Consider the following 21,488-nt stretch of genomic DNA (forward strand, 5'->3'; position numbering starts at 1 on the left):
TGCCCCAAAGCGAAGCCCAAAAATGGTACCTGAGGCCCAACACAACTCTCCCCACCTGCAGTTTCCAGTAACCAATATTCAGAAGTGTTGTTGCCTCCGACCATGGAGGCAGAGCATAGCCATCTTGCCTAGTAGCCATCTGTCGTCTTTTCTTCCATGAATTTGCCCAGTCTTTTTTTAATGCCATCCAAGTTTGGCCACAATTCAGGAGAATCGAAAGGCAGCTAACCAGGAAAATCTTTACAGTTTAGTATATTCAGCCAGCTAGCCCTGGGGATTATCTAATTGATTTTTGATTTTTGTATTTTATTGTTGTTCATGTTTTTATACTGTATTTTATGCTGCTTTTATAATTAAGTGTTTTAAATGTGTCGTTAGCCGCCTCGAGCCCAGTTTTTGAACCAGGAAGGGCGGGGTATAAATAAAATATTATTATTATTATATTCTGCATACTAATTGGGGAGGCGGGGGGGAGAAAGTCGACAAGGTTCTGAAATTATGCCTAGGAAGGACGAAATAATTCTCTCCTTTGCAACCTTGCACCATGAAAGATTGATTGTGCCATTAATACTTCACGCAGTGGTGGGGCAGTTCATCTATTTATGATGATGGTGCGCAGAGATATGAGGGGCCGGGAGGTTGCAACACAGACAATGGCATTAGATAAAAATGCAACGCATGTGCTTTTAGCATTATAGACCAGCCTCCACAGGGAATGCGGACCAAAGTCTGTAAGCGAGCCTCGCCTGCTGTCTTCTCCTCCCCCCCAGATTTCATGTTACTTCTAGACTCAAAGCCAGTTTGGCTACTCTCCAGAAGCAGAAAAGCAAGCCACAGTGATTATTTTCGATGTCTAAAATGTCATCTCATAAAAAAAAAGGAGGCGGTAGGGAAAGATGCATTATTTAGATGAAAGCCCAGCCCACGGATTCTGAAATGTTGCTCTCTGGGAGATTGCAGCCTCTTCTCCTGGGCTACTGGTATCTTACGTAACAAAAATGATCACAGAAGCATGGGCTGTGGGTAAGCACCATAATTTAAAACACAATTGGAAGCAGGTGGCTTCCTTCAAAGAATCCTGGGGCTGCAGTTTGTAAAGAGTGCTGGGAGTTATAGAGTTATAAGGCTAAACTGCAGCTCCCCAGAGTTCTCTGATGCATACACAGCCTTCCTCTCTGCTGACTTTGGACCAATAGTAGCATGGGAAAGAGAGAAGTGAGGGTTTGGAAGGGTTAAGAAGAAGTGCTTGATTTTATAAATGTTCCCCTTCCCATCACACTACTGAGTTAAGAGGCTTTCCTCCTAGTCCAGTGCTGTGATTTGGAAAATAAACCAAGCTTTCCAAGGGTTTTCAATCTGAGCCAAGTGGAGACAAGCTCATCCATCTCTGTCCAAAACCAGTGATGTGGTGGTTTAACTTGTAAAGCACATTGAGCTTTAATAATAGATCTGCAGCCCACTGAAAAGCTTTAAGTTGCAAAGACAAACTTGCAAACAAGCGTTGCTATTTAAACTGGTAGCATGAAATTAGAAGCCTGTGGAAGAAAAGGGAAGTCGTACCCAGCCTCTCTTTGGCTGTTTTCTTCAATCTTAGCTGTGCTAAGCTGTTGCAAAATAATTTTGTTGTTGTTGTTTAGTCGTTTAGTCGTGTCCGACTCTTCATGACCCCATGGACCAGAGCACGCCAGGCACTTCTGTCCTCCACTGCCTCCCGCAGTTTGGTCAAACTCATACTGGTAGCTTTGAGAACATTGTCCAACCATCTTGTCCTCTGTCGTCCCCTTCTCCTTGTGCCCTCCATCTTTCCCAACATCAGAGTCTTTTCCAGGGAGTCTTCTCTTCTCATGAGGTGGCCAAAGTATTGGGGCCTCAGCTTCACGATCTGTCCTTCCAGTGAGCACTCAGGGCTGATTTCCTTAAGGATAATAGTTGCAAAATAATAGTGCAACTCAAAAGCCTCATTCTTGCTTCACTCGCTGTCCAGAGCAAGAACAGCCCATCAATTCCTCTGGTGCTCCAGTCGATGACATCATCACTCCTGCTCTGGAGTGGTCCCAAAGTTGGGCGCCACCCACTCCACTTGTGAGAGAAATTCCAGGGAGCACTGGAGCGGTCACTGGATATCAAGGCCATTAATCATAACTCAAGGGCCGGCCTATATTTTAAGGGGGAAAGAAACAATGGCCGTGTTACACAACTGAAGAGCCTGTTTACAAGGTGGCATCTCTTAGTCCCACAAACAAGATCTTGCAGACTTGGGCTGAGTCCCAGTGAGGAAACAAGGAAAGGAACCATTTTTAGAAGCCGGGTGACCTTGAGATCAAATCCATCAGTATATCCAAATAGGATGGTTTGTTTGTTTGTTTTGAGCAGCACACAGACAAGACCAGTGTTGCCCTGGATTTACTCCAGAATCATTAAAAGCAGTGAGAGGCTCGCTTCTGTGTAGCGTTTCCAGATATGGATTTGTCCTGGAGGACTGGAAACTCTGGCAGTCGCACCCCTTTTGAAACACGCAAATCGGCACGCTTGCACCCGCACACAAAATGAGAGAGGTATCTCTGGGGTTGTGTTTTTTTCCCCCTCTGCCACTATATAAAATCCCTACAAAAACAAAACAATATAAATTCTGTTGGCTGCCAACAGGGAAGAGAAGCAGCTCCGAAAACGCTCATCCATCTGTTTGGGACTGGATCAAGCAAGCGAGGAATGCAGCAGCAAGGGCGTTGAGAAATGTAATTTGGGTATATAAAGGATGGACAAATGGGTCACTGTCGAGAAACCATGAAAACACATCAATTCTAATATATTAGAAGCAGGGGGCCGCGCTGTGGGTTAAAGCACAGAGCCTAGGACTTGCTGATCAGAAGGTCGGCGGTTCGAATCCCCACGACAGGGTGAGCTCCCGTTGCTCATTCACAGCTCCTGCCAACCTAGCAGTTTGAAAGCACGTCAAAAGTGCAAGTAAATAAATAGGTACCACTCCGGCGGGAAGGTAAACGGTGTTTCCGTGCGCTGCTCTGGTTTCGCCAGAAGCGGCTTAGTCATGCTGGCCACATGACCCGGAAGCTGTATCCCGGCTCCTTTGGCCAATAAAGCGAGATGAGCGCCGCAACCCCAGAGAAGGCCATGACTGGATCTAATGGTCAGGGGTCCCCTTTACCTTTTAACATTTAGGGGAGAGAGGTGGGCATAAACACGTGTTTCTCAGGGGTTGTATTCCATCAGGGCAAATCTATCAGGGACCACATGAAGATGGATGATGGGCCTCCTGTCAAATGGGGGGCATTCCTTTCTCTCTTTCTTCCACTCACTTGGCTTATCCTAACTTTCCCCATCCAGTGGGCTGTGGGGAAAGAGGCAGATTGGGCCCATACCAACCTGAGGTTGCCTGCTCCCAATTTAGGGAAGCAGCCCTCAGCCACATCCGCAGTGTGCATTTAAGGAACTAGGATGCCACTTTGAACAGCCATGGTTTCTCCCAAAGAATTCTGGGAGCTGTAGTTTGTTAGGGGTATTGAGAGGCATCAAGAGAGCCTCTATTCCCCTTGCAGTGTCATGATTCCAAGAGTAGTTTAGCCATCAACCCCTCTTCAGAGAAGATTTTAATGTGTGACATTTTAGTGTATTTTTGATCTTTGTTGGAAGCCGCCCAGAGTGGCTGGGGAAACCCAGCCAGATGGGCGCAGTATAAATAAAAAATTATTATTATTATTATTATTATTATTATTATTATTATTATTATGCCAATATGGAATTGTGAAGAACTGAACTTGAGATGGAAAAGAATGAGAAACCCAAACTGGTCGATTCAAGCATCCCTCACCCAAGAATTTTGAAATCTCGTTGTGGTAAGATATCTAAGAACACTTAACAAGAATAGTTTTGAGTGGGGGTGGGGGGCAGAGCGAGAGAGACCTGCAAAACTGTTATACTATGGGGAAATATTCCCCAGGAGTCAAGATCAAACACCTGCTCAAAGGAAAACACAATGCAGAACGTTAACAGCTCCCACAGACATTATTGTATGGATGTTCAGAATACGACTCGTTCCAACCTCCGGTCGCCATGGTTACGTAGTTTGGAGTATCCTTTTCCAACAGCAGCACTGAGTTCCACAGAGGGAATTGAAAGCAAAACTGTCAGTATCCCAACGCCATTATACCAATCTACTGTTGCTGGGAGTATTGTGTACAGTTCTGGTCACCTCACTTGAAAAAGGATATTGCAGACTTGGGAAAGGTTCAGAAAGGGGCAGCCAAATTGATTAGGGCAGGGGTCAGCATACTTTTTCAGCAAGGGGCCGGTCCACTGTCCCTCAGACTTTGTGGGGGGCCAGACTATAATCTGGGGGGGGGGAGGGATGAATGAATTCCTACGCACCACAAATAACCCAGAGATGCATTTTAAATAAAAACACACATTCTACTCTTGTAAAAACACGCTGATTCCCAGACGGTCCGCGGGCCAGATTTAGAAGGTGATTGGGCCGGATCCGGCCCCCGGGCCTTAGTTTGCCTATCCATGATCAAGGGGATGGAGTGGCTCCCTTACGAGGAAAAAATGCAGTATTTTGACATTTTTAGTTTAGAGAAAAGAGGTAGCATGGTAAAATGATACATGACAAGGAGAAAGTGAATCGAGGATAGTTTTTCTTCCTTTCTCATAACGCTGGAACTGAAGGGCACCCAATGAAGTTGAAGATTCAAGACAAGGAAAGTAATTCTTCTTCATGCAGCGCACAGTTAAACTTAATAGAAGAAGAGTTTGGATTTGATATCCCGCTTTATCACTACCCGAAGGAGTCTCAAAGCGACTAACATTCTCCTTTCCCTTCCTCCCCCACAACAAACACTCTGTGAGGTGAGTGGGGCTGAGAGACTTCAGAGAAGTGTGACTAGCCCAAGATCACCCAGCAGCTGCATGTGGAGGAGCGGGGAATCGAACCCAGTTCACCAGATTATGAGCCTACCACTCTTAACCACTACACCACACTGGCTCTCGAATAGAATTGGGCAGACTCACAGCGGATGAGGTTATCAGTGGCTAGAAGCCATAATGTCTACACTCTACTTCCACAGTTAGAGGCAATAGTGCTTCTGAATGCCAGTTGCTGGAAACCCAAGGAGGGCAGAGGGCGTTTGTGTTCAGATCCTACTTCCCATGGAGGGAACTTCCTGACCCCTGCGAGAGCAGGGTGATGGACTGGACGGGCCATTGGCATGATCCGGCTGGCTCGTCTTATGTTCTTACGTGTAAATATATCCATTCCAGTTTCTCTCCGTTTCTCATTTTCCCATCTTTAAATTCAGTTCTCCAAATTTCTATGTCACTTTGTGAATTTTGGTTTTTTAAAAAAGAAGTCCTTGTGAAAATTCATCAGCATTCTCATGTGAATTCCTTCTACTATGCGCATTTTTGTATGCAATTTTGCCTAATGTCCACATTTCTGCAAGGCATAAAGTAATGCATTTCCATACATTCTTTGCACTAACGTTCGCATTCCTGGGCACACTTTACCCTAGTACAGTGGTACCTCGGGTTACAAACACTTCAGGTTACATACGCTTCAGGTTACAGACTCCGCTAACCCAGAAATAGTGCTTCAGGTTAAGAACTTTGCTTCAGGATGAGAACAGAAATCGTGCTCCGGCGGCGCAGCAGCAGCAGGAGGCCCCATTAGCTAAAGTGGTGCTTCAGGTTAAGAACAGTTTCAGGTTAAGAACGGACCTCCGGAACGAATTAAGTACTTAACCTGAGGTACCACTGTATATGCAGTGCTATTTTTTGAGGAAAAGAGGTGCCAGAACTCACCCTTGTTCTCTTATAATGGCAATGCCCACCTGAGAGGAGCCGGAACTGAGTTCTGGCGAATTTTGGCTGGGAAAACAAGCCTTGAGTCTACGCATTATTGAACACAATAGTTGTCTGGAGAAGCACATTGCAGAATTCACAGAGTTGTCCATTTCAAAGAATGGTGATGTTTCAGTTTACAACATTGTGGATTTGGTTAAGTTTCCCTTTAAATGCAGATGGAAGTGGATTTTCCCCCGAAGCCTACTTCCAAACCACTCACAACAATAACAAGGCATTAAAAACACACACAAGCACATTTCCGCCAATATAATCAACACAGTGGTGCATCGAGAAAGCAAAAACAAGCAATGCAATTAAGAATCAATGTTGCTCAATAGAGAGGTCGCAATAATTCAAAAATACCATTATCAGAAACGGCTGCTGCGTGCCAGTGGAGAAATCCTTCTGGGAAGGGGCTTGGTTACTCAGTGCAGCAAATTGCCCATTTACTCTTTTGTAAAGTTGCAGCATCAATCCCCAGCAGCATCCCTAGGGGTGGCTGAGAAAGACTTCCTGCCTGAAACTCTGGAGCACTGCTGCCAGTCAGTGTAGAACAGAGGTAGGGACCCTCCGCCCATGGGCCTAATGCAGCTGACTAGGCTTCTCTATGGGACGCGGGTGGCGCTGTGGGTTAAACCACAGAGCCTAGGACTTGCTGATCAGAAGGTCAGCGGTTCAAATCCCCACGATGGGGTGAGCTCCCATTGCTTGGTCCCTGCTCCTGCCAACCTAGCAGTTCGAAAGCACCTCAAAGTGCAAGTAGATAAATAGGTACCACTCCGGCGGGAAGGTAAACGGTATTTCCGTGCGCTCCTCTGGTTTTGCCAGAAGCGGCTTAGTCATGCTGGCCACATGACCTGGAAGCTGTACGCCGGTTCCCTCGGCCAATAAAGCGAGATGATTGCCACAAGCCCAGAGTCGTTCGCGACTGGACCTAATGGTCAAGGGTCCCTTTACCTTTATCTATGTTGGGTTGAGGAGGATACTCACAAGAAGGTGATGGGTGACCAAAGAAGAACCCTGCGTGGGAGGCAGGGAAGGGAATAACTCCCAGGTGGGAGGCTGGAAGAAGAAACGGAAGCTCCCAGCTGAGAACTGGGAAGCTCCACTCCCTTTTGTGTGAAATAAGGGTTAAGATCTGTCCTTGATAGAGGGCTCTGTATTTTATTTTTTCTCTCTCTCTTTCTTTACCCTCTTATTTCCTCCCATTGTTTTCTTTCTTTCTTTCTTTCTTGGTTCCCCCCCCTTCTCTATTTTTATTTACTTTGTTTTTTATTGTATTCTATGTTGAAAACTTTCAATAAATAATCAGATTTTTTTTAAAAAAAGAAAAGAATCTGCCTTAGGATGAGTCAGACCATTAGCCCACCCAGAGCAGTATTGTCTGCACTGACTGGCAGCTGCTCTCCAGGGTTTCAGGTAGGGGAGAGTCCTACCAAGAGATAATGAGGATTGAACAAATGCTCTATCGCTGAGCAGCGGGTCTTCTCTGCAGGGGGGGTTGGGGGGCTCATTCCCTCTAGCAGTGTCTCAGGTGGGTGAGTGCCAGTAAATAAGATTTTAGAGAAAAGAAAGAGCAGAGAAATGGGGTGATGAGGGGATGGTTCATCAAGCACCTTTGAAGCCCATTGGGCTCAAAACTGTTGGTGGCAAAGATATAACAGTTAAAGTGTTGGATTGTGATCTGGGTTCGAATCGTCACTCAGCCATGAAGCTCACTGGGTGAACTTGGACCTGTCGTTGACTCTCAGCCTGATCTACCTTGCAGGTAAAATGGGGAGAGCGGAACCAGGTCCACCACCTTGGGCTCCTTGGAGGAAAAGATGGAGGTGTAAATGAAATGTACTACATAAACCAAGCCAGGGCTGGTGCAAGATGCACCCAAAGCAAGCCATCGAACCTCTCCCCTCCCCAGGATGAGGCATTGCTCCTCTCCCCTCGTCTTTGCAAGGTAGTGAGCAGGGAAAGCAAAAGCCCACCCTTTCCTACTGACTGCCATGGCAATGTTGATACGAGCAGCCGCCCCCACAACCTTTGGAGATGCCTCCAACAGCAGCCAGCCACATCCCTTGCTGCCACAGCAACCCATGCATCCTGCACTGCGGACAGCAGCCACAGCTCACAGGAGTGGCCGGGTAGCTGCTGACCACCTCCGCTGGACAGCATCCCAGAAAAACAAGGTGGGAAAGAGGAGTCGTGGTGCTCAGGCAAAACAAGAAAGCAGGGCCCACGGGAGTGCTTGTCCATCACCTCCATCTCCTGTCATCTGAGGCCATTGCTTCATTTTGTCTAATGGATGGACCGGCACCGAGTTGAACCCATAATCTTTCCATAGAGAATAGAGGGAGGAAGCCAAGTATGGGGGAACCTGTGGCCTTCTTGGAGACCATCTCCCATCATTTGTGGCCATTGGCCAAGCTAGCTATGCCTAAGGGGAATAAGAGGTCAGGCACCTTGGGAGGGCTCCAGGTTCTGCATTCTTGGTTCACAGAAACCAGAAGTCAAGCAGACAGTAGCCCTGTCTGTCATCATTTGCCATGCAGTTAATACCACATGGAGGGAAAGAGAGGGAGGGTGCAAGCTCATGTGCAGAAGCCCCAGTGAAGGCTGGGCCATGAGGGTGAATGAGGCACTGCCCCACCAACCTCACTCTGCCCTCAGCCAGACGCCAGCTGCCTGCCTTCTTACTTACAACCAGTCCAGCTTCCATAGGCTCAACGCTGCCCTTGTAGAGCAAATCCAGGAGGACGATGGGGGAGAAACTGGAATTGGCCCTGGTGCCACCAACTGTTTGGCTCCCGTCCCCCCAGTCTCAATGGGCACCAGCTGACACTAATCTTAATGGAACTACTGGACTGAATCTCTTCACTAGTTTTACAGAGTGAGACGGTGTGAAGACGGGTCCCAGGTTCATTCCCTAGCACGTTCAGTTTAAAGACAGCGAGTGATGGGAAAGCCTTGTGTGTACGTGCATGTGTGTCTGTCTGTCTGTCTCTCCCCAAGTCCCTGGAGTATACTGAGCTAGATGAAAAAAAACATAATCATAGAATCATAGAATTGGAAGAGCCATCTAGTCCTACCCCCTGCAGTGCAGGAATCTTTTGCCCAACATGGGGCTTGAACCCATGACTCTCATGCTCTACCAACTGAGCTCTCTGACCTGGCATAGGACAGCTTCCCAGGTCCACCGCCACCCCACCTAGATGTGGGTTACAGAGTGGCGCAGTGAAAGCAGACATCCCTCCACAACAGGTCAGTCCAAATGAAGACTTCATATCATACCCAGCAGCAGTGGAGGCTGGATCATCAGGTGGATCACTGCCCCACCAACCTCCATCTCAATTCCTCAAGCCCATCTCCCTTCTTACTTGCCACCAGACCAGGAGGTGGCTCTGATTGTCAGCTTCTTAGTATCAGCATTGCCCTTGCAGATCTCAGCAAGGAGGAGGAGGAGGACAAAATTAGAAGGAGTTAGTTCTGCCTCTCGCTGGTTCTGGCTCCACTTTCTGCTGGTCTTCCTGACTTCCAGCCCACCAGTCCCAGTGAGCACCACCACACCGCAGGTTGCTGTAGACAACCGTTTTTAACCATCTGCATGCCAGGAAGCCTCTGTATAGAAAGTGCCCAGGCACCTAGCCCTTGTGGTTCTTGGAGGGTCAATGACAATATTTGCAGTTTTCTGCCCCTCGACACAGACCAGACCACTTTACAAACCATATATCCTGTTGCACCCTTCTGTTGCTCTTTCAGCTTCCATATGGGGCTAAACAATTTCAACCTTTTGCAATGCAGTTATTGGGAAAGGGTGAAAAAAAGGGGGCGAAGATGATTGCCACTCTTGCTAGCAGTAATCTCACTCTGGTCATTTAACAGTGGAGGTCAAAAACATTCTGCCAAATCGTTCTCTTGCTGCTGCATTGGTCTAGTTTATAAACAGGGAGCCTCACTTGCACAACACGGTGTGACCTATAGATGAATGCATCCCCCCCCCCCAAGCAAGCAAGACATCCAGAGTTGCAGGAGCAAAGCAGGGCTTTTGTGAAAGATATGGGAAGGGGATCTCCCTCTCTTGGCACAATATTGATCCTGCATTTTCTCCTTCCGACAAGTTAGCAAATTAAGGCTTGCACGCCTAGACAATCTGGAGGGTGCCCCCTTTCGTCTTTGACATATTCAAACAGGAACCCTTGTCCCAAGTTGCTGCCACCTCCTCGGACCCTCACAATTGCCCCACAGATGCCCGAGGCTTGTTCAGCCTCCTCAAAACGATTTTCCGTACCCCCAACCCTGTAGCATCAGCAGACAACACAACCTCCTGTAAAGCTCCTTTCCTTTCCTAAGGCTACACATGCCTCTACGGTTCTGCAGTAGTAATAGTAGAAAAAGCAAACATGTTATTGCTTGAGAAGCTTGAAAGGCACCCAGTCCCCATTGATGCAAAATATACAGAAGCACAGACAGACTTTGTGCATGAGCATCTCTGCCGTTCCGGAGTGCAAATTCTCTCGACGCATCATGCTCTGGCACATGTTATATGAGCATTGTTTTACGTTCAGATTATGGCTCAGCCGAGACAAGAATCGGATCCTTACCTTAAAATTGCCTTGCTGCTTCACTTTATGCAACGCTGATGCTCACAGTCAACATCAAGGCAAGGTTTATTTATTTCAAAGACAAGGAAGGAGGGCATGCAGTTATGGAGCCAGCCGCTCAGTGTTCCCTCGCAAAGGAGAAGCTTCTATGGCATTGTTGATTTGGAGTAGATGATGTGCCTGCATTTGCTAACCTGCTGTTTTAATGCTCTACGGTCTCTTGGCAAGAAACCAGCAGCATTCCCAGCCACAAGGGGGCGTTCGGTGTTTTCATGAGCCACCGCGCATCTCGCAAACCTTCCACGCTTCTTGCAAGAAACACAAAAGAATTGGTTCGGCAGCATTCAGGCTACTATACATGGGGGAGAAACAAAGAAAAACAGAGGGGGGGACCCCACAGGGCTTTGGGAGGAACTCATCTTCCATTCTGCACTTCGGCCAGTGCAGTGATGCTGCCACTATTGTTAGATGTCCACGAAAGAGACTTTGGTTCAACCCCCCAGCCAGCTGTGAAGCCGACCTCATAACTGCCTATGCTTGTTCTCCTATTTATTTTTAAGAAATACTGTATTTATATCCTGCCTTTATAATCCAAGCAGCACAAGTTAGCTTGCATGGTTCCCTCCGCCCAGCATTCTATCTCCGCAACAAATCCATGAGGTGGGATAGTTTAAGAAGTGGCCCGCGATCAATTAGCTAAGCACCCCACTTTGAGTGGGGAATCAGACCCTTGTCTGCTACACTGCGCAGCGTTCTAGCTGATCAGATCATGTCATTCATTTGTCCATCGAGCTCAGCATCGTCAACTCTGGCTGGCAACAGCTCTCTGGGGTCACAAGCGAAAGCTTCTCTCATCATCTGCTATTTCCTTCTCAACTGGAATTGTCACAGGTTGAATCGGGGAACTATCTGCCTGGAAAACATGCGCCTTATCGTAAGGTTGCCAGACATCCCCGTTTCCCGGGGACAGTCCCCAGTTTTACAAAGCAGTCCCCTGACAAAATCCTATCATTCCGGCTCATTTCAATGAAGTGTCCCTGGATTCATTGAAAAAAATCTGGTAACCTTACCCTATCACAGAGCATGCTCTCTCGCTTGCTCTACACACACACACACACACACACACACACACACACAAACTTGGTCCATCTAGCCTTATTCATCCCAATCTGATAGCAGTGACTCTTCTCAGTTATTATCATGAAAATATGCACTGAAGCAAATGGGGCACTACCCTACCACCCTTCCCACAGCCAGCTGTACCTTGACCACCTTCTTATTTAAAAGACATGGGGCAGGGCACAGTGTCTCAGCTTCCTCCCCTTCAGTTTCAGTGATACCCTTGCAGAACTCAGCAAGAAGGAGGAGGATGGGGACAACACTAGAAATAGTTGGCTCCTATAGTCATTGGCTCTGGCTCTGACTCTGGCTGTCGTGCACTCTGGCTCCCCCTACTGTTGGGCTCCTCACCTTCTGCCCTACCAGTTCCAATGGGCACCAGCCACTGCTGAACATCTGTGTCTGCCCTGTACAGTGTCAGACACTACTGCTACCTACTACGACCAGCTGTGGCTCCCGCGGTCTTATTCCACACGGCCAGGCACTCTTCCAACAATCACGCTATCTCCCTCCCCACCCCTTTCCTCCATCTCTCAAAGTGCATGTCTTCCCCAAATGAATTATTTGCAGCTTCCTGTTCCAGCGCCATGCCCCCAGGAGATGGCTCACACACTTTCGCAAAAAGAGGTGTAACTTGTGGGCAAAGTAACGCATGTATTTTTGCTCCAGTAAAGTTGCCTTGTTGGAAGGAATGGTTATTCTAGTGTTGATTAAGAAGACCTGCTGGATCAGGCCAAATGTCCTTCTAGTCCAGCGTAACATCGGGTGTCAGTGAACTTACCGTATTTTTTTGCTCTATAAGACTCACTTTTTCCCTCCTAAAAAGTAAGGGGAAATGTGTGTGCATCTTATGGAGCGAATGCAGGCTGCGCAGCTATCCCAGTAGCCAGAACAGCAAGAGGGATTGCTGCTTTCACTGCACAGCGATCCCTCTTGCCTTTCTGGCTTCTGAGATTCAGAATATTTTTTTTCTTGTTTTCCTTCTCCAAAAACTAGGTGTGTCTTGTGGTCTGGTGCATCTTATAGAGTGAAAAATATGGTAACTCTATTCAAAGAAACCAGAAACAGTGCAGACCTAGTGATCACAGCAACTCTTCCCAGTAGATCTTGCCTGAGTGAGGCAGTTGTGAGGACTGAAGGTCCCTGCCTTCCTACAGTTCTCTAAGGATCCTCACCTGGTTCCTTCCCCTGAAGCCAAAGCCTCTATCATCTTGTCTCTCTCTTTGGTCCACCCTCTTCAATTCTCTGCATGTTCTGGGGAAAGGAGGGGAGGGGAGCTGGTCACAGCAGGAGGAGGAGACTTACTGGGGTCTGCAGCAGCTTCCTCATCTATGTCTCCTAGCCCCACTCCTCTCCTGCCTCTGATTCTGGGTTTCTCTCTGCCACAGGCTCTTCCTGCTCACTAAACCCTGTTCCCTCTTCAGATTCTGACTTTGACTCCTTCCAGTCTGCCCTCTCTGCTCCCTCTGATCACTCACTGTCGCCCCACCACCAATCCGCAGGCTTCTTCCCCTGGGGTTCCTTTGGGGTGGTTCTCCAGCCAGTGCCTCCCACCACTCCTCTGCATCCAGCCAGCCCATAATAGCTCTGCATGAGGATGGACTTTCCTTTCATTCCAGGTCCCACTTGTTGTCTTAATCCCGGTATCAAATGGTACAGTAATTATAAAAATGAGTTTTCAGGTTGGCAGAGATAAATCTGCAGGCTCCAAGAGATCCCATGGACACATTCATTTGCCACAGGGGGTGGGGGGAGGGAATTGCCCTTACAGCGCAGAGGCCTACATTTACTCGGGGAATTTGGAAAACAGAGCACGAGGGCTTAATGGCTCTAAGAGCTTCCGAGGTCCACCAAAGTCAGAGAATCAAACTCAGAGAGTGCAGGAGTATCGATTTCCTTGCCATTAGCCTCTTCTCCGAGGCGTAGAACACATTCAACACAGAGGTTTCAGAGGGGACAGATCTGGAAAGGTTGTTTCTCTTAGAATTGCTTCCAGCTACAAATTCTGCAGAAAGCTATTTATCTCTCAGATTTGTGATCCATCCCTGGGCACGCATAAGGCATAATTAGATTCTACCCTCACGAAACTCATGGTGCAAGGAGAGAAAAGGCTAAGCAATAGCATACCCTCCAAGATTTTCAGTGGTGGAAAGAGGAGCAGGTTTGTAAGAGGGGGGCTAATAAACAGTCCCCCTGAAAATGGGGGGGGAAGCATACAAGGGGAATTGTGGGTCACGACGCAAGGAGGGAGCAGCTTCCACACTGCCTTGTATTCATCACAATCAGCATTGTTTCCACTCCACTGCAGTTCGGCTTCCACTAAAATGTACATTATTCGTCTCGCTATTCACTACTGGTGAAACCAACATAACTAATGACATAATCAATTTCTTTGCATTTCAGCGCAAGGGTTTGGGAAGGCTCTGGCAGGGTCCTAGAGTCTTCCTTCTCCTTCCCAAAACTGTGCAAGCACTAACTGGGCCTTGGGAAAGAAAGAGGGGGACTCTAGGACCCTATCAGACCCTCATGTCTCTTTCCCAAAGCAAATGCTTACCAGGCTTTGGGAAGGAGGCAAGAAGGTGCCCTCTCAACTCGGCACCTATGCAGGGGAACCAGTTGTGCTGCCCTAAATCCACCGTTGGGGTGGCACAACCATCCATCTTCCTCTTCCTCCTCCTTGGTCTCAGTGCTGCCCTTGTAGAACTCAGCATGCAGGATTAGTTGACTCCACCTCTCATGAGCTCTGGCTATTCTACTGTTGAGCTCCCTGCCTTCTGCTGGAAAAATCCCAATGGGTACCATCCACCACTGTCCAGAATTGGACACATTTGTATTTCTGAACCATCAACAACCCCAGAAGGAAGGCACTATCCATAAGTTCCCATCTCTGCCTGGAACTTCACAGGCCCCCCGTCCAAACCACATGTCCCACAGGCTCCTTCAGGGATCACAGCCCACTCTTTGAAGACCACACAAGGGTTTTGGCTCACCGGCTTGGGACTTCTAGGTCTGCTCTGCTGACGATGCGATGCTGCTGTGGAGAGTAGAGCCACTGGAATGCTGTCAGGGTCCTCTCCTCGATCCGGAAGCGACCTTCCCTCACGTACCTGAGGAGCAGGGAGCACAGCATGGGAACGTTTGTCAGGACAGGAAGGTGGAACAGCAGCTGAGAAACAAGGTGCCGTGGACCAAAGGAGGCCATTAAGCAGGGGCAGGGATCCTTACTCAGCCACAGGGCCATGTTCCCTCGCAGAGAACCTTCCAGGGGCCCTGTGCCAATGGTGGGAGGGGCCAGAGACAGAAGTGGGTGGAGCTATGGGAGTGGCTCTTCCCTTTGTACAACAGGCTATGTTCCAGCCATGGAAAAGTCAGCCGTTTCCACACACACGTCCATCAAAGCAAACAAGAGACATTCTCAGAGTTCAAGGACACATTCCAGCTGGGCAAAAATACTCAAGGAGGCTGTGGAACAATACTGTGCGTCCATTGGGGTAGCACCCTAGAACAACTAATCCAATGGAAAGATGTGCAGACAGTATGGACCCACCTCTTACCCCTGAACAGTTTCTTATACCAACTGGTCATTTTAAGAATGAATGTTTCATAACTGGTGCTTTTTTTCCTCTTCCCTCCCTGCCCCTTCCCCCTTGTTTGTCATGCTTATTTATTTGTTTATTGCATTTATTCCTCCAAGGAGCTCAAGGTGGTCTCCATGGTTCTCCCTTCCTCATTTAATCCCCTCTGCAACCCTATGAGGTGTCAGGGACTCGACTGAGGAGGAATGGTGAAGCCCGCCTCCCCCTCCTCCTGAACCTTCCAGAGAAGAGGAAGACAGTATAGATTTACAACAGCGGTTTGTAGAAGGTCACAGCTCAGAGGGGCAAAGCTGGGAAATAAGGGGAGAAAAAAAAGGGGAAGCAGAGCCAGAGCAGCTGGCTGACACATTATCACTAGAAAACATTCCAAACCCCTCTCCCAGAACCCAGCGAGCATTGAAAGTAGGAGAACAAAAAGCTAAGAGGCAAATGGCCCTAAGCAGCCACCGTAAGGGGGGGGGTGCTGTTGACAAGTGAGAAGGGGAGGGGTGGAGTTTACTCGGAGCAATGCCATTACTCCAAGAGGAAGCATTTCTAAGCCTCTCTCTGTGAATATTGAATAAAAGACTTTGGTAAGAGCTTTTCGTGTTATCTATCCCTGGCAGCCTGCCTTGGGGAGAGGGAATCGAATTCCCTGATGCCTGACAATGTGGTAGGTTAGGCTGAGAGGCAGTGACAGGCCCCCAAAGGTCCTCCAGGGAGTTTCATCTTCTTATATCTCTATCCTGCCTTTCTTCTGCTATGGAACTCACAGTGATGTGCATGGAGTTGCCAGGTGGTCACCCACACAGGCCTGACCATAGGAAGTTCTCTTATACTGAGACAGGCCATCAGGCCACCTAGCTAATCACAGCCTGCACCAGGTATCTTCAGCCTGTTCAGACCCAGGAAGACCCACCTTTAGTCCAAACATGCATTTGGAGACCCATTACTTTTGCCATGTATTTGCACTCATGGTAGCACTCCTTTTGTGACCCACTTTGGTTCAAGCCACGAACCGCTAGTGAGTCCCAACCCACCAGTTGTAGACCAGTGGTCTACACTGACTAACGGAAGCTTTCCGGGGGTTTGAGGAAGGGACTTGGTGGGACTTGGTCCTTTGGGGGCCCTACCCTTTAAGTCACTCGAGGTAAAAGTCACTAAAGGCATGCAACATCCCTACTCTAAAACCACTTCTTTAATTTGGCATAAATGGTAACCACAGCTTTCGTCATTCTGCTCTCCTTTAACTCCAACACAAACCTACCTGGGTTTGGTGTGTCAGTCATTTAAAATATGCATAGGGTGCCGGGGTGCAAAGAAAGATGTATTTTATATTAAAGAATTTTTAAGTGAACAAGAGCCTGGTAACCTTAGAGCAGCTTCATGTGGCATTGGGAGACTTGACTCCCTAACCGGTTCCATAAACATCAGCTCATGAAATTTATCAGGGACCACATTGTTCAATCTCATGCAACTGAACCTTTGATTGAATTTGAACAAACATTATTAGCAGTGGGAAAGGGACAGTGTCTGTGAATTAATAGGAATTCAAAGAGGACAGAAGGAAAACTGGAAATAGGACTTGAATATAGCAACAGCAGACCCTGTCTGGGTGAGTCAGTGAACCAAAAAAAATTAAAACCGCAGCAGCCGGTATTCGTGAAATTCCAATGAAAACAATGTACTGCTGGCACAGAACACTGCCACAGCTGGCACAACTTCTGGGGCAGTGATGTTAAAGGCACTTTGGGTGGTATTCAGCCTTTCTAGACGGTGGTCCAAGAGGAAATCTCTGTGGTAATTAAGGAGCAGGTTGTTTGTGTGCCTGAGTTGTTTTTATCGTCAGCAGTGGAGATAGAGCATAGCCATCACACAGAGATTGTACAGAGAGATCTTAGGGTCATACTCTCAATCAGAGCAGACCCACCGAAATCAATGGCCCTAAGTTAGTCATGTCCATTCCTTTTGGTGCGTGTACTCTGGGCATGACTAACACCAGATAAAACCCATAATATGTGAAGCTGCTCTTCCAAGGAACCTCACACAGCGCCTGGTGTTTCACGGACTCTTGAATTTATTTTCCTTCTCAAAGGGCAGAGCAATCTCCCTGGATTTTACGAAGATGTTGCGAAGTATGAATCACCATTTTTAAATCACCCAGGGTACTAGATTAACAAGGTATCGACAGGTAAATATGGCTGCCATTTCTCTGGTGATGCTTTAAAATCGTTTTGAAATCTCCATGGAAGGAGAAATGTAGGACAGGGAGAGACCAGAATCTCTTCTTGGCATTAAGAGAAAATGTTCTTTCTGGATAGGCCATCTCTAAACAGAAGACATAGAATCAGAGTGGTACAGCTGCAAGGGAACAAAAGGGGTCATTTAGTCCAACCCCTTGCAAAGCAGGAATCATGGCTAAAGGTGTGGCAAGCAGCCCTTTAAAAAAAATCAAGATGAGGTCAGGGTTTTAAATCAGCACGAGTGATGAGCCAGAGCTTGTGATGTCGGTGTTGCCCTCTTGCCTCTCAAAAGCAGCTCTTGAGCCAAATGGCTATTAAATTCTGGATAATGGAGGTAGCACACAAGGTTTCAGCTCCCATGTTCTGGCCCAGTGCTAGATCCAATGGAAAAAGTGGTGCAACAAGGCTGATTCAAGGTTACAGCACCACGGACAGCTCCACACATGCAATTTGCTCCAACAAAGGCTGGGGGCAGACTGAGGCCTTTTCAGCCTCTGTCTCCGGGCTACCTCCTCCAGGCTCCACCCCCTTGTGGGAACCCCAGAGCCTCAGAAGACCAACCCTCTGGCCTGCACTGCTGAGTTGATGGTGTGCAATAGAAGGCACCTGGCTCTTCACAGACCCTCCAATTGTCCCTATTTCCCAGGGACGTCCCTGATTTAGAGAAGCCGTCCCAGTTTCTGATTTGATCCTGGAATGTCCCACTTTCCCTTAGGATGTCCTTATTTTCATTGGAAAAATGTTGGAGGGTATGAAGTTATCCGACTCCCGAGCCATCTGAAGGTAATCCTGAATAGGGAAGTTTTTATGTTGAATGCTTTATTATGTTTTTATATATATTGGAATCTGCCCAAAGTGGCTGGAGCAATCCAGTAAGATGTGTGGGGTATAAATAGTAAAATTATCATTATGGAATGGGACATCCCTATTTTCGTCAGAGAAATGTTGGAGGGCGCCGTATTTTTCCATCTATTTGGAGGAGACTTAGATTTAAGAAAAGGGGGGAGATGGCCCCGTGTATAAGATGCCCCTTAATTTTTGACATTATTTTTTGGGGGGGGGGTAGTCTTCTACACAGAAAAATACAGTATATCTTCAGGGGAAGATTAGAATCCAGGCTCTGGTCTTAAAGGGCCTGGTAGTTTGGGATGTTCCTCTGGGGACTCCTGTCCATCAGTCTTGGGTATAGGTGTCTCCCTCTTTCTTTGGGAGCCTGGTCTGAGCCCTGACCCTGACCTGCCTCTCCATCTGGTGACCCTGCAGCCTCCAACCCTCCCAAAGAAGACTGGAAAGATCAGGTGTCAGAAGCTGAAAGGGTAACAGGACTTAGTGAGTGGAGAGAGTTGTTGGCAGAGAGAAGTCTAGAATCAGAGGCAGAAGCTGGAGCAGGAGAGCAAGGAGGTCAAGAGGCAGAGATTAGTCAGGCCGGTCCTCCCCCCCGGTCTCCCAGTACCAGGAGAGGCATGAAGAGGGCAGAGGAGGAGCCAGCTTCATGCAGGCACAGTCTAAGATTGCTTGGGGAAAAACTTGGAGAGGAGGGGACTTAGGCTGCCATGGGGAGGCAGGGACCTTCAGTCTCAGCAACTGCTTCATGGAGGGCAAAACATACCAGAGATGAGTTGCTTGCACTCAACCAACTCTGTGCCAATTGCGTTTTTGCCAGGGAAGAGTTCGCTCCAACTTGCAAGATCTGATTTACTGCTGGCTTGCTTCCGATACCATATGAACTGGGGTCAAAGTACAGTGGTATCTTCAGGTACAGATGCTTCAGGTTACAGACGCTTCAGGTTACAGACTCCGCTAACCCAGAAATAGTACCTCGGGTTAAGAACTTTGCTTCAGGATGAGAACAGAAATCGTGCTCCGGCAGCACGGCGGAAGCAGGAGGCCCCATTAGCTAAAGTGGTGCTTCACATTAAGAACAGTTTCAGGTTAAGAACGGACCTCCAGAATGAATTAAATTCTTAACCCGAGGTAACACTGTAAATCCTGAAGGCTCGTAATAACAGCCAATCTAACACCAACCTGAGGCTTGTTGCACTAACTAGAAGCCGTGTTTAAGCACTCAGCACCCAGTGTTAAAGCCACTTAAGGATTCGGTCACCCATCACTGCCATACTCTGAAATTTCCTACATCACAGAAGTTTGCACTGGCTGTCTCCCAGACAGAAAAAAATGGATCACAGCTCCTAGTAGACCTAGCATTGACCTTTATTTGTAAAGGCTTGCCATTTCATTCCTATGATTGCCTTGACAAAACCACACAGCTAGTCCTTTCTTCAGTTGTGGATTATTTCAGAAGGTGCCAGAGCAATGCCCCTCGAATCTTGTTCTGAATGTCACGGCAGATGCCGGCGCTTATTAAGCAACGTTAAGTTGAATCAAGGCTTGTTATGCCAATTAAGGGCTGCTTCTCCGCCTATGTGCGAGCAAAAATATCTGTAATTACAACTGTTCCTTTGCTTTAGAGAAGGAACAAAGGCATGTTCCACGACTTCCACTTGGCAATCAGGAACATTCATTAGTACCAACTCATTTGCATATGAAATGTTTACGGGCAAGTGATTCCTTGTTAAAGAATAATTATACTTCTCTCTCTCTCTCTCTCTCTCTTTCTTTCTCTCTCTCTCTTTGTCTTTTGGCTCACGCACCCCATTCCTTCTGGAGAAGAAAAAGCAGAAATCAAAACCAAATCTAATTGGAAAGATGGCATATGCTGCATTAGAGGGGGAAATGGAGACTACAGCTGGGAAGGCAGTGATATGGGGGTCAAAGGTCAGGATCAGAGGTCAAAGCAAGCCTGGTTTTTTTTTTACATTTTTCATTTTTAGTTACTGGTTCCAAGGTTAGATTATCACATTCCTTTTGCATACATATTATAGAAGCAACTACATTTTGAAAATGCAGGGGGGAATAGTAATCAGTTTATTATTATTATTATTATTATTATTATTATTATTATTATTATTATGGGGGACAGGGAATATGTGTACCCCAGCAGTGGAGTCTGAACTGATTTGTTGGTTGGATTCACTGGTTGCTGCCAAGTCTAGGAGCTGGAGAGAAGAGCGGAAGGGGGGCAGTAAATAGGATCAGACTCAAAGATTGGAGGTTCTCCTAAATCTAGCTTTGTCGCTGGACCCCTTGCATCAGCCTTCTGAACCAGCTGGGACCCTCTCCTGAACAGGAGTCACCCAGCCACAGTTGCTCATGTCATCTTCACAGAACATTGGAATCAGAATGTGAAGGAACCTCAAAGAACATCTAACCCAACCTTTCTACCCAATGCAGGAAAAATCCTCTGTGACAGCTGTACGGTGTGTGGTAGCCTCTGCCTTAAATACTCTAATCGAAGAGAGTCCAAAAGTTCTGCTTAGAGACAGTATCCATTTTCTGATTCAGTAAACAATGTAAAGGTCAAGGTAAAGGTACCCCTGACCATTAGGTCCAGTCGTGACCGACTCTGGGGTTGTGGCGCTCATCTCGCTTTATTGGCCGAGGGAGCCGGCGTACAGCTTCCGGGTCATGTGGCCAGCATGACTAAGCCGCTTCTGGCAAACCAGAGCAGCACATGGAAACTCCGTTTACCTTCCCTCCAGAGTGGTACCTATTTATCTACTTGCACTTTGACGTGCTTTCGAACTGCTAGGTTGGCAGGAGCTGGGACTGAGCAATGGGAGCTCACCCCGTCGTGGGGATTCGAACCGCCGACCTTCTGATCGGCAAGTCCTAGGCTCTGTGGTTTAACCCACAGTGCCACCAAGTGCAAGTAACCGATGTACATTGTGCTAAATAATAAGCATGCTGTCCGTTGGCCTTGCTTTTCTCCAGCTTTTTCAGTGAATGCAGGTGGGAGCAGGAAGGAAGGCAGGCAGGCAGACTACATAGACCAGGGATCACCGATATTCATGGAGCTGCAGGCACATTTTGAATTTTGAAAATGTCCTTCAGCACCAGTCACAAAATGGCTATTGGGGCAGGGCCAAAGCACAAAAAGGCTGCCAGGGGCTTGTGGCCTAGATGTGAGATAGAAGACCAATCGTAGCCTATGCATACATATATGTTCAGTGCTGCAAACTCTGGCCACTACTGGAGTCTCCAGC

The 21,488-nt window shown here is 47.6% G+C and overlaps 1 protein-coding gene across 3 annotated transcripts in view; it reads right to left on the reverse strand.

The window, feature by feature from the left end:
- The window catches only part of RAP1GAP2 (RAP1 GTPase activating protein 2), a 202,092-nt gene that overhangs the window by 176,338 nt on the left and 4,266 nt on the right, over positions 1-21,488 (reverse strand). The window contains exon 2 of one of the 3 annotated variants that reach the window (XM_081890329.1): positions 14,558-14,674. In XM_081890329.1, the coding sequence (XP_081746455.1) occupies positions 14,558-14,674 (117 nt within the window). Of the gene's footprint in view, positions 1-10,448; positions 10,730-14,557; positions 14,675-21,488 lie in introns of those variants that run through there. The other 2 variants (XM_081890334.1, XM_081890337.1) reach the window with 2 other exon arrangements.

Source organism: Podarcis melisellensis, assembly GCF_964234715.1.
Source record: "Podarcis melisellensis genome assembly, chromosome: 15".
Classification (NCBI taxonomy): Eukaryota; Metazoa; Chordata; class Lepidosauria; order Squamata; family Lacertidae; genus Podarcis; species Podarcis melisellensis.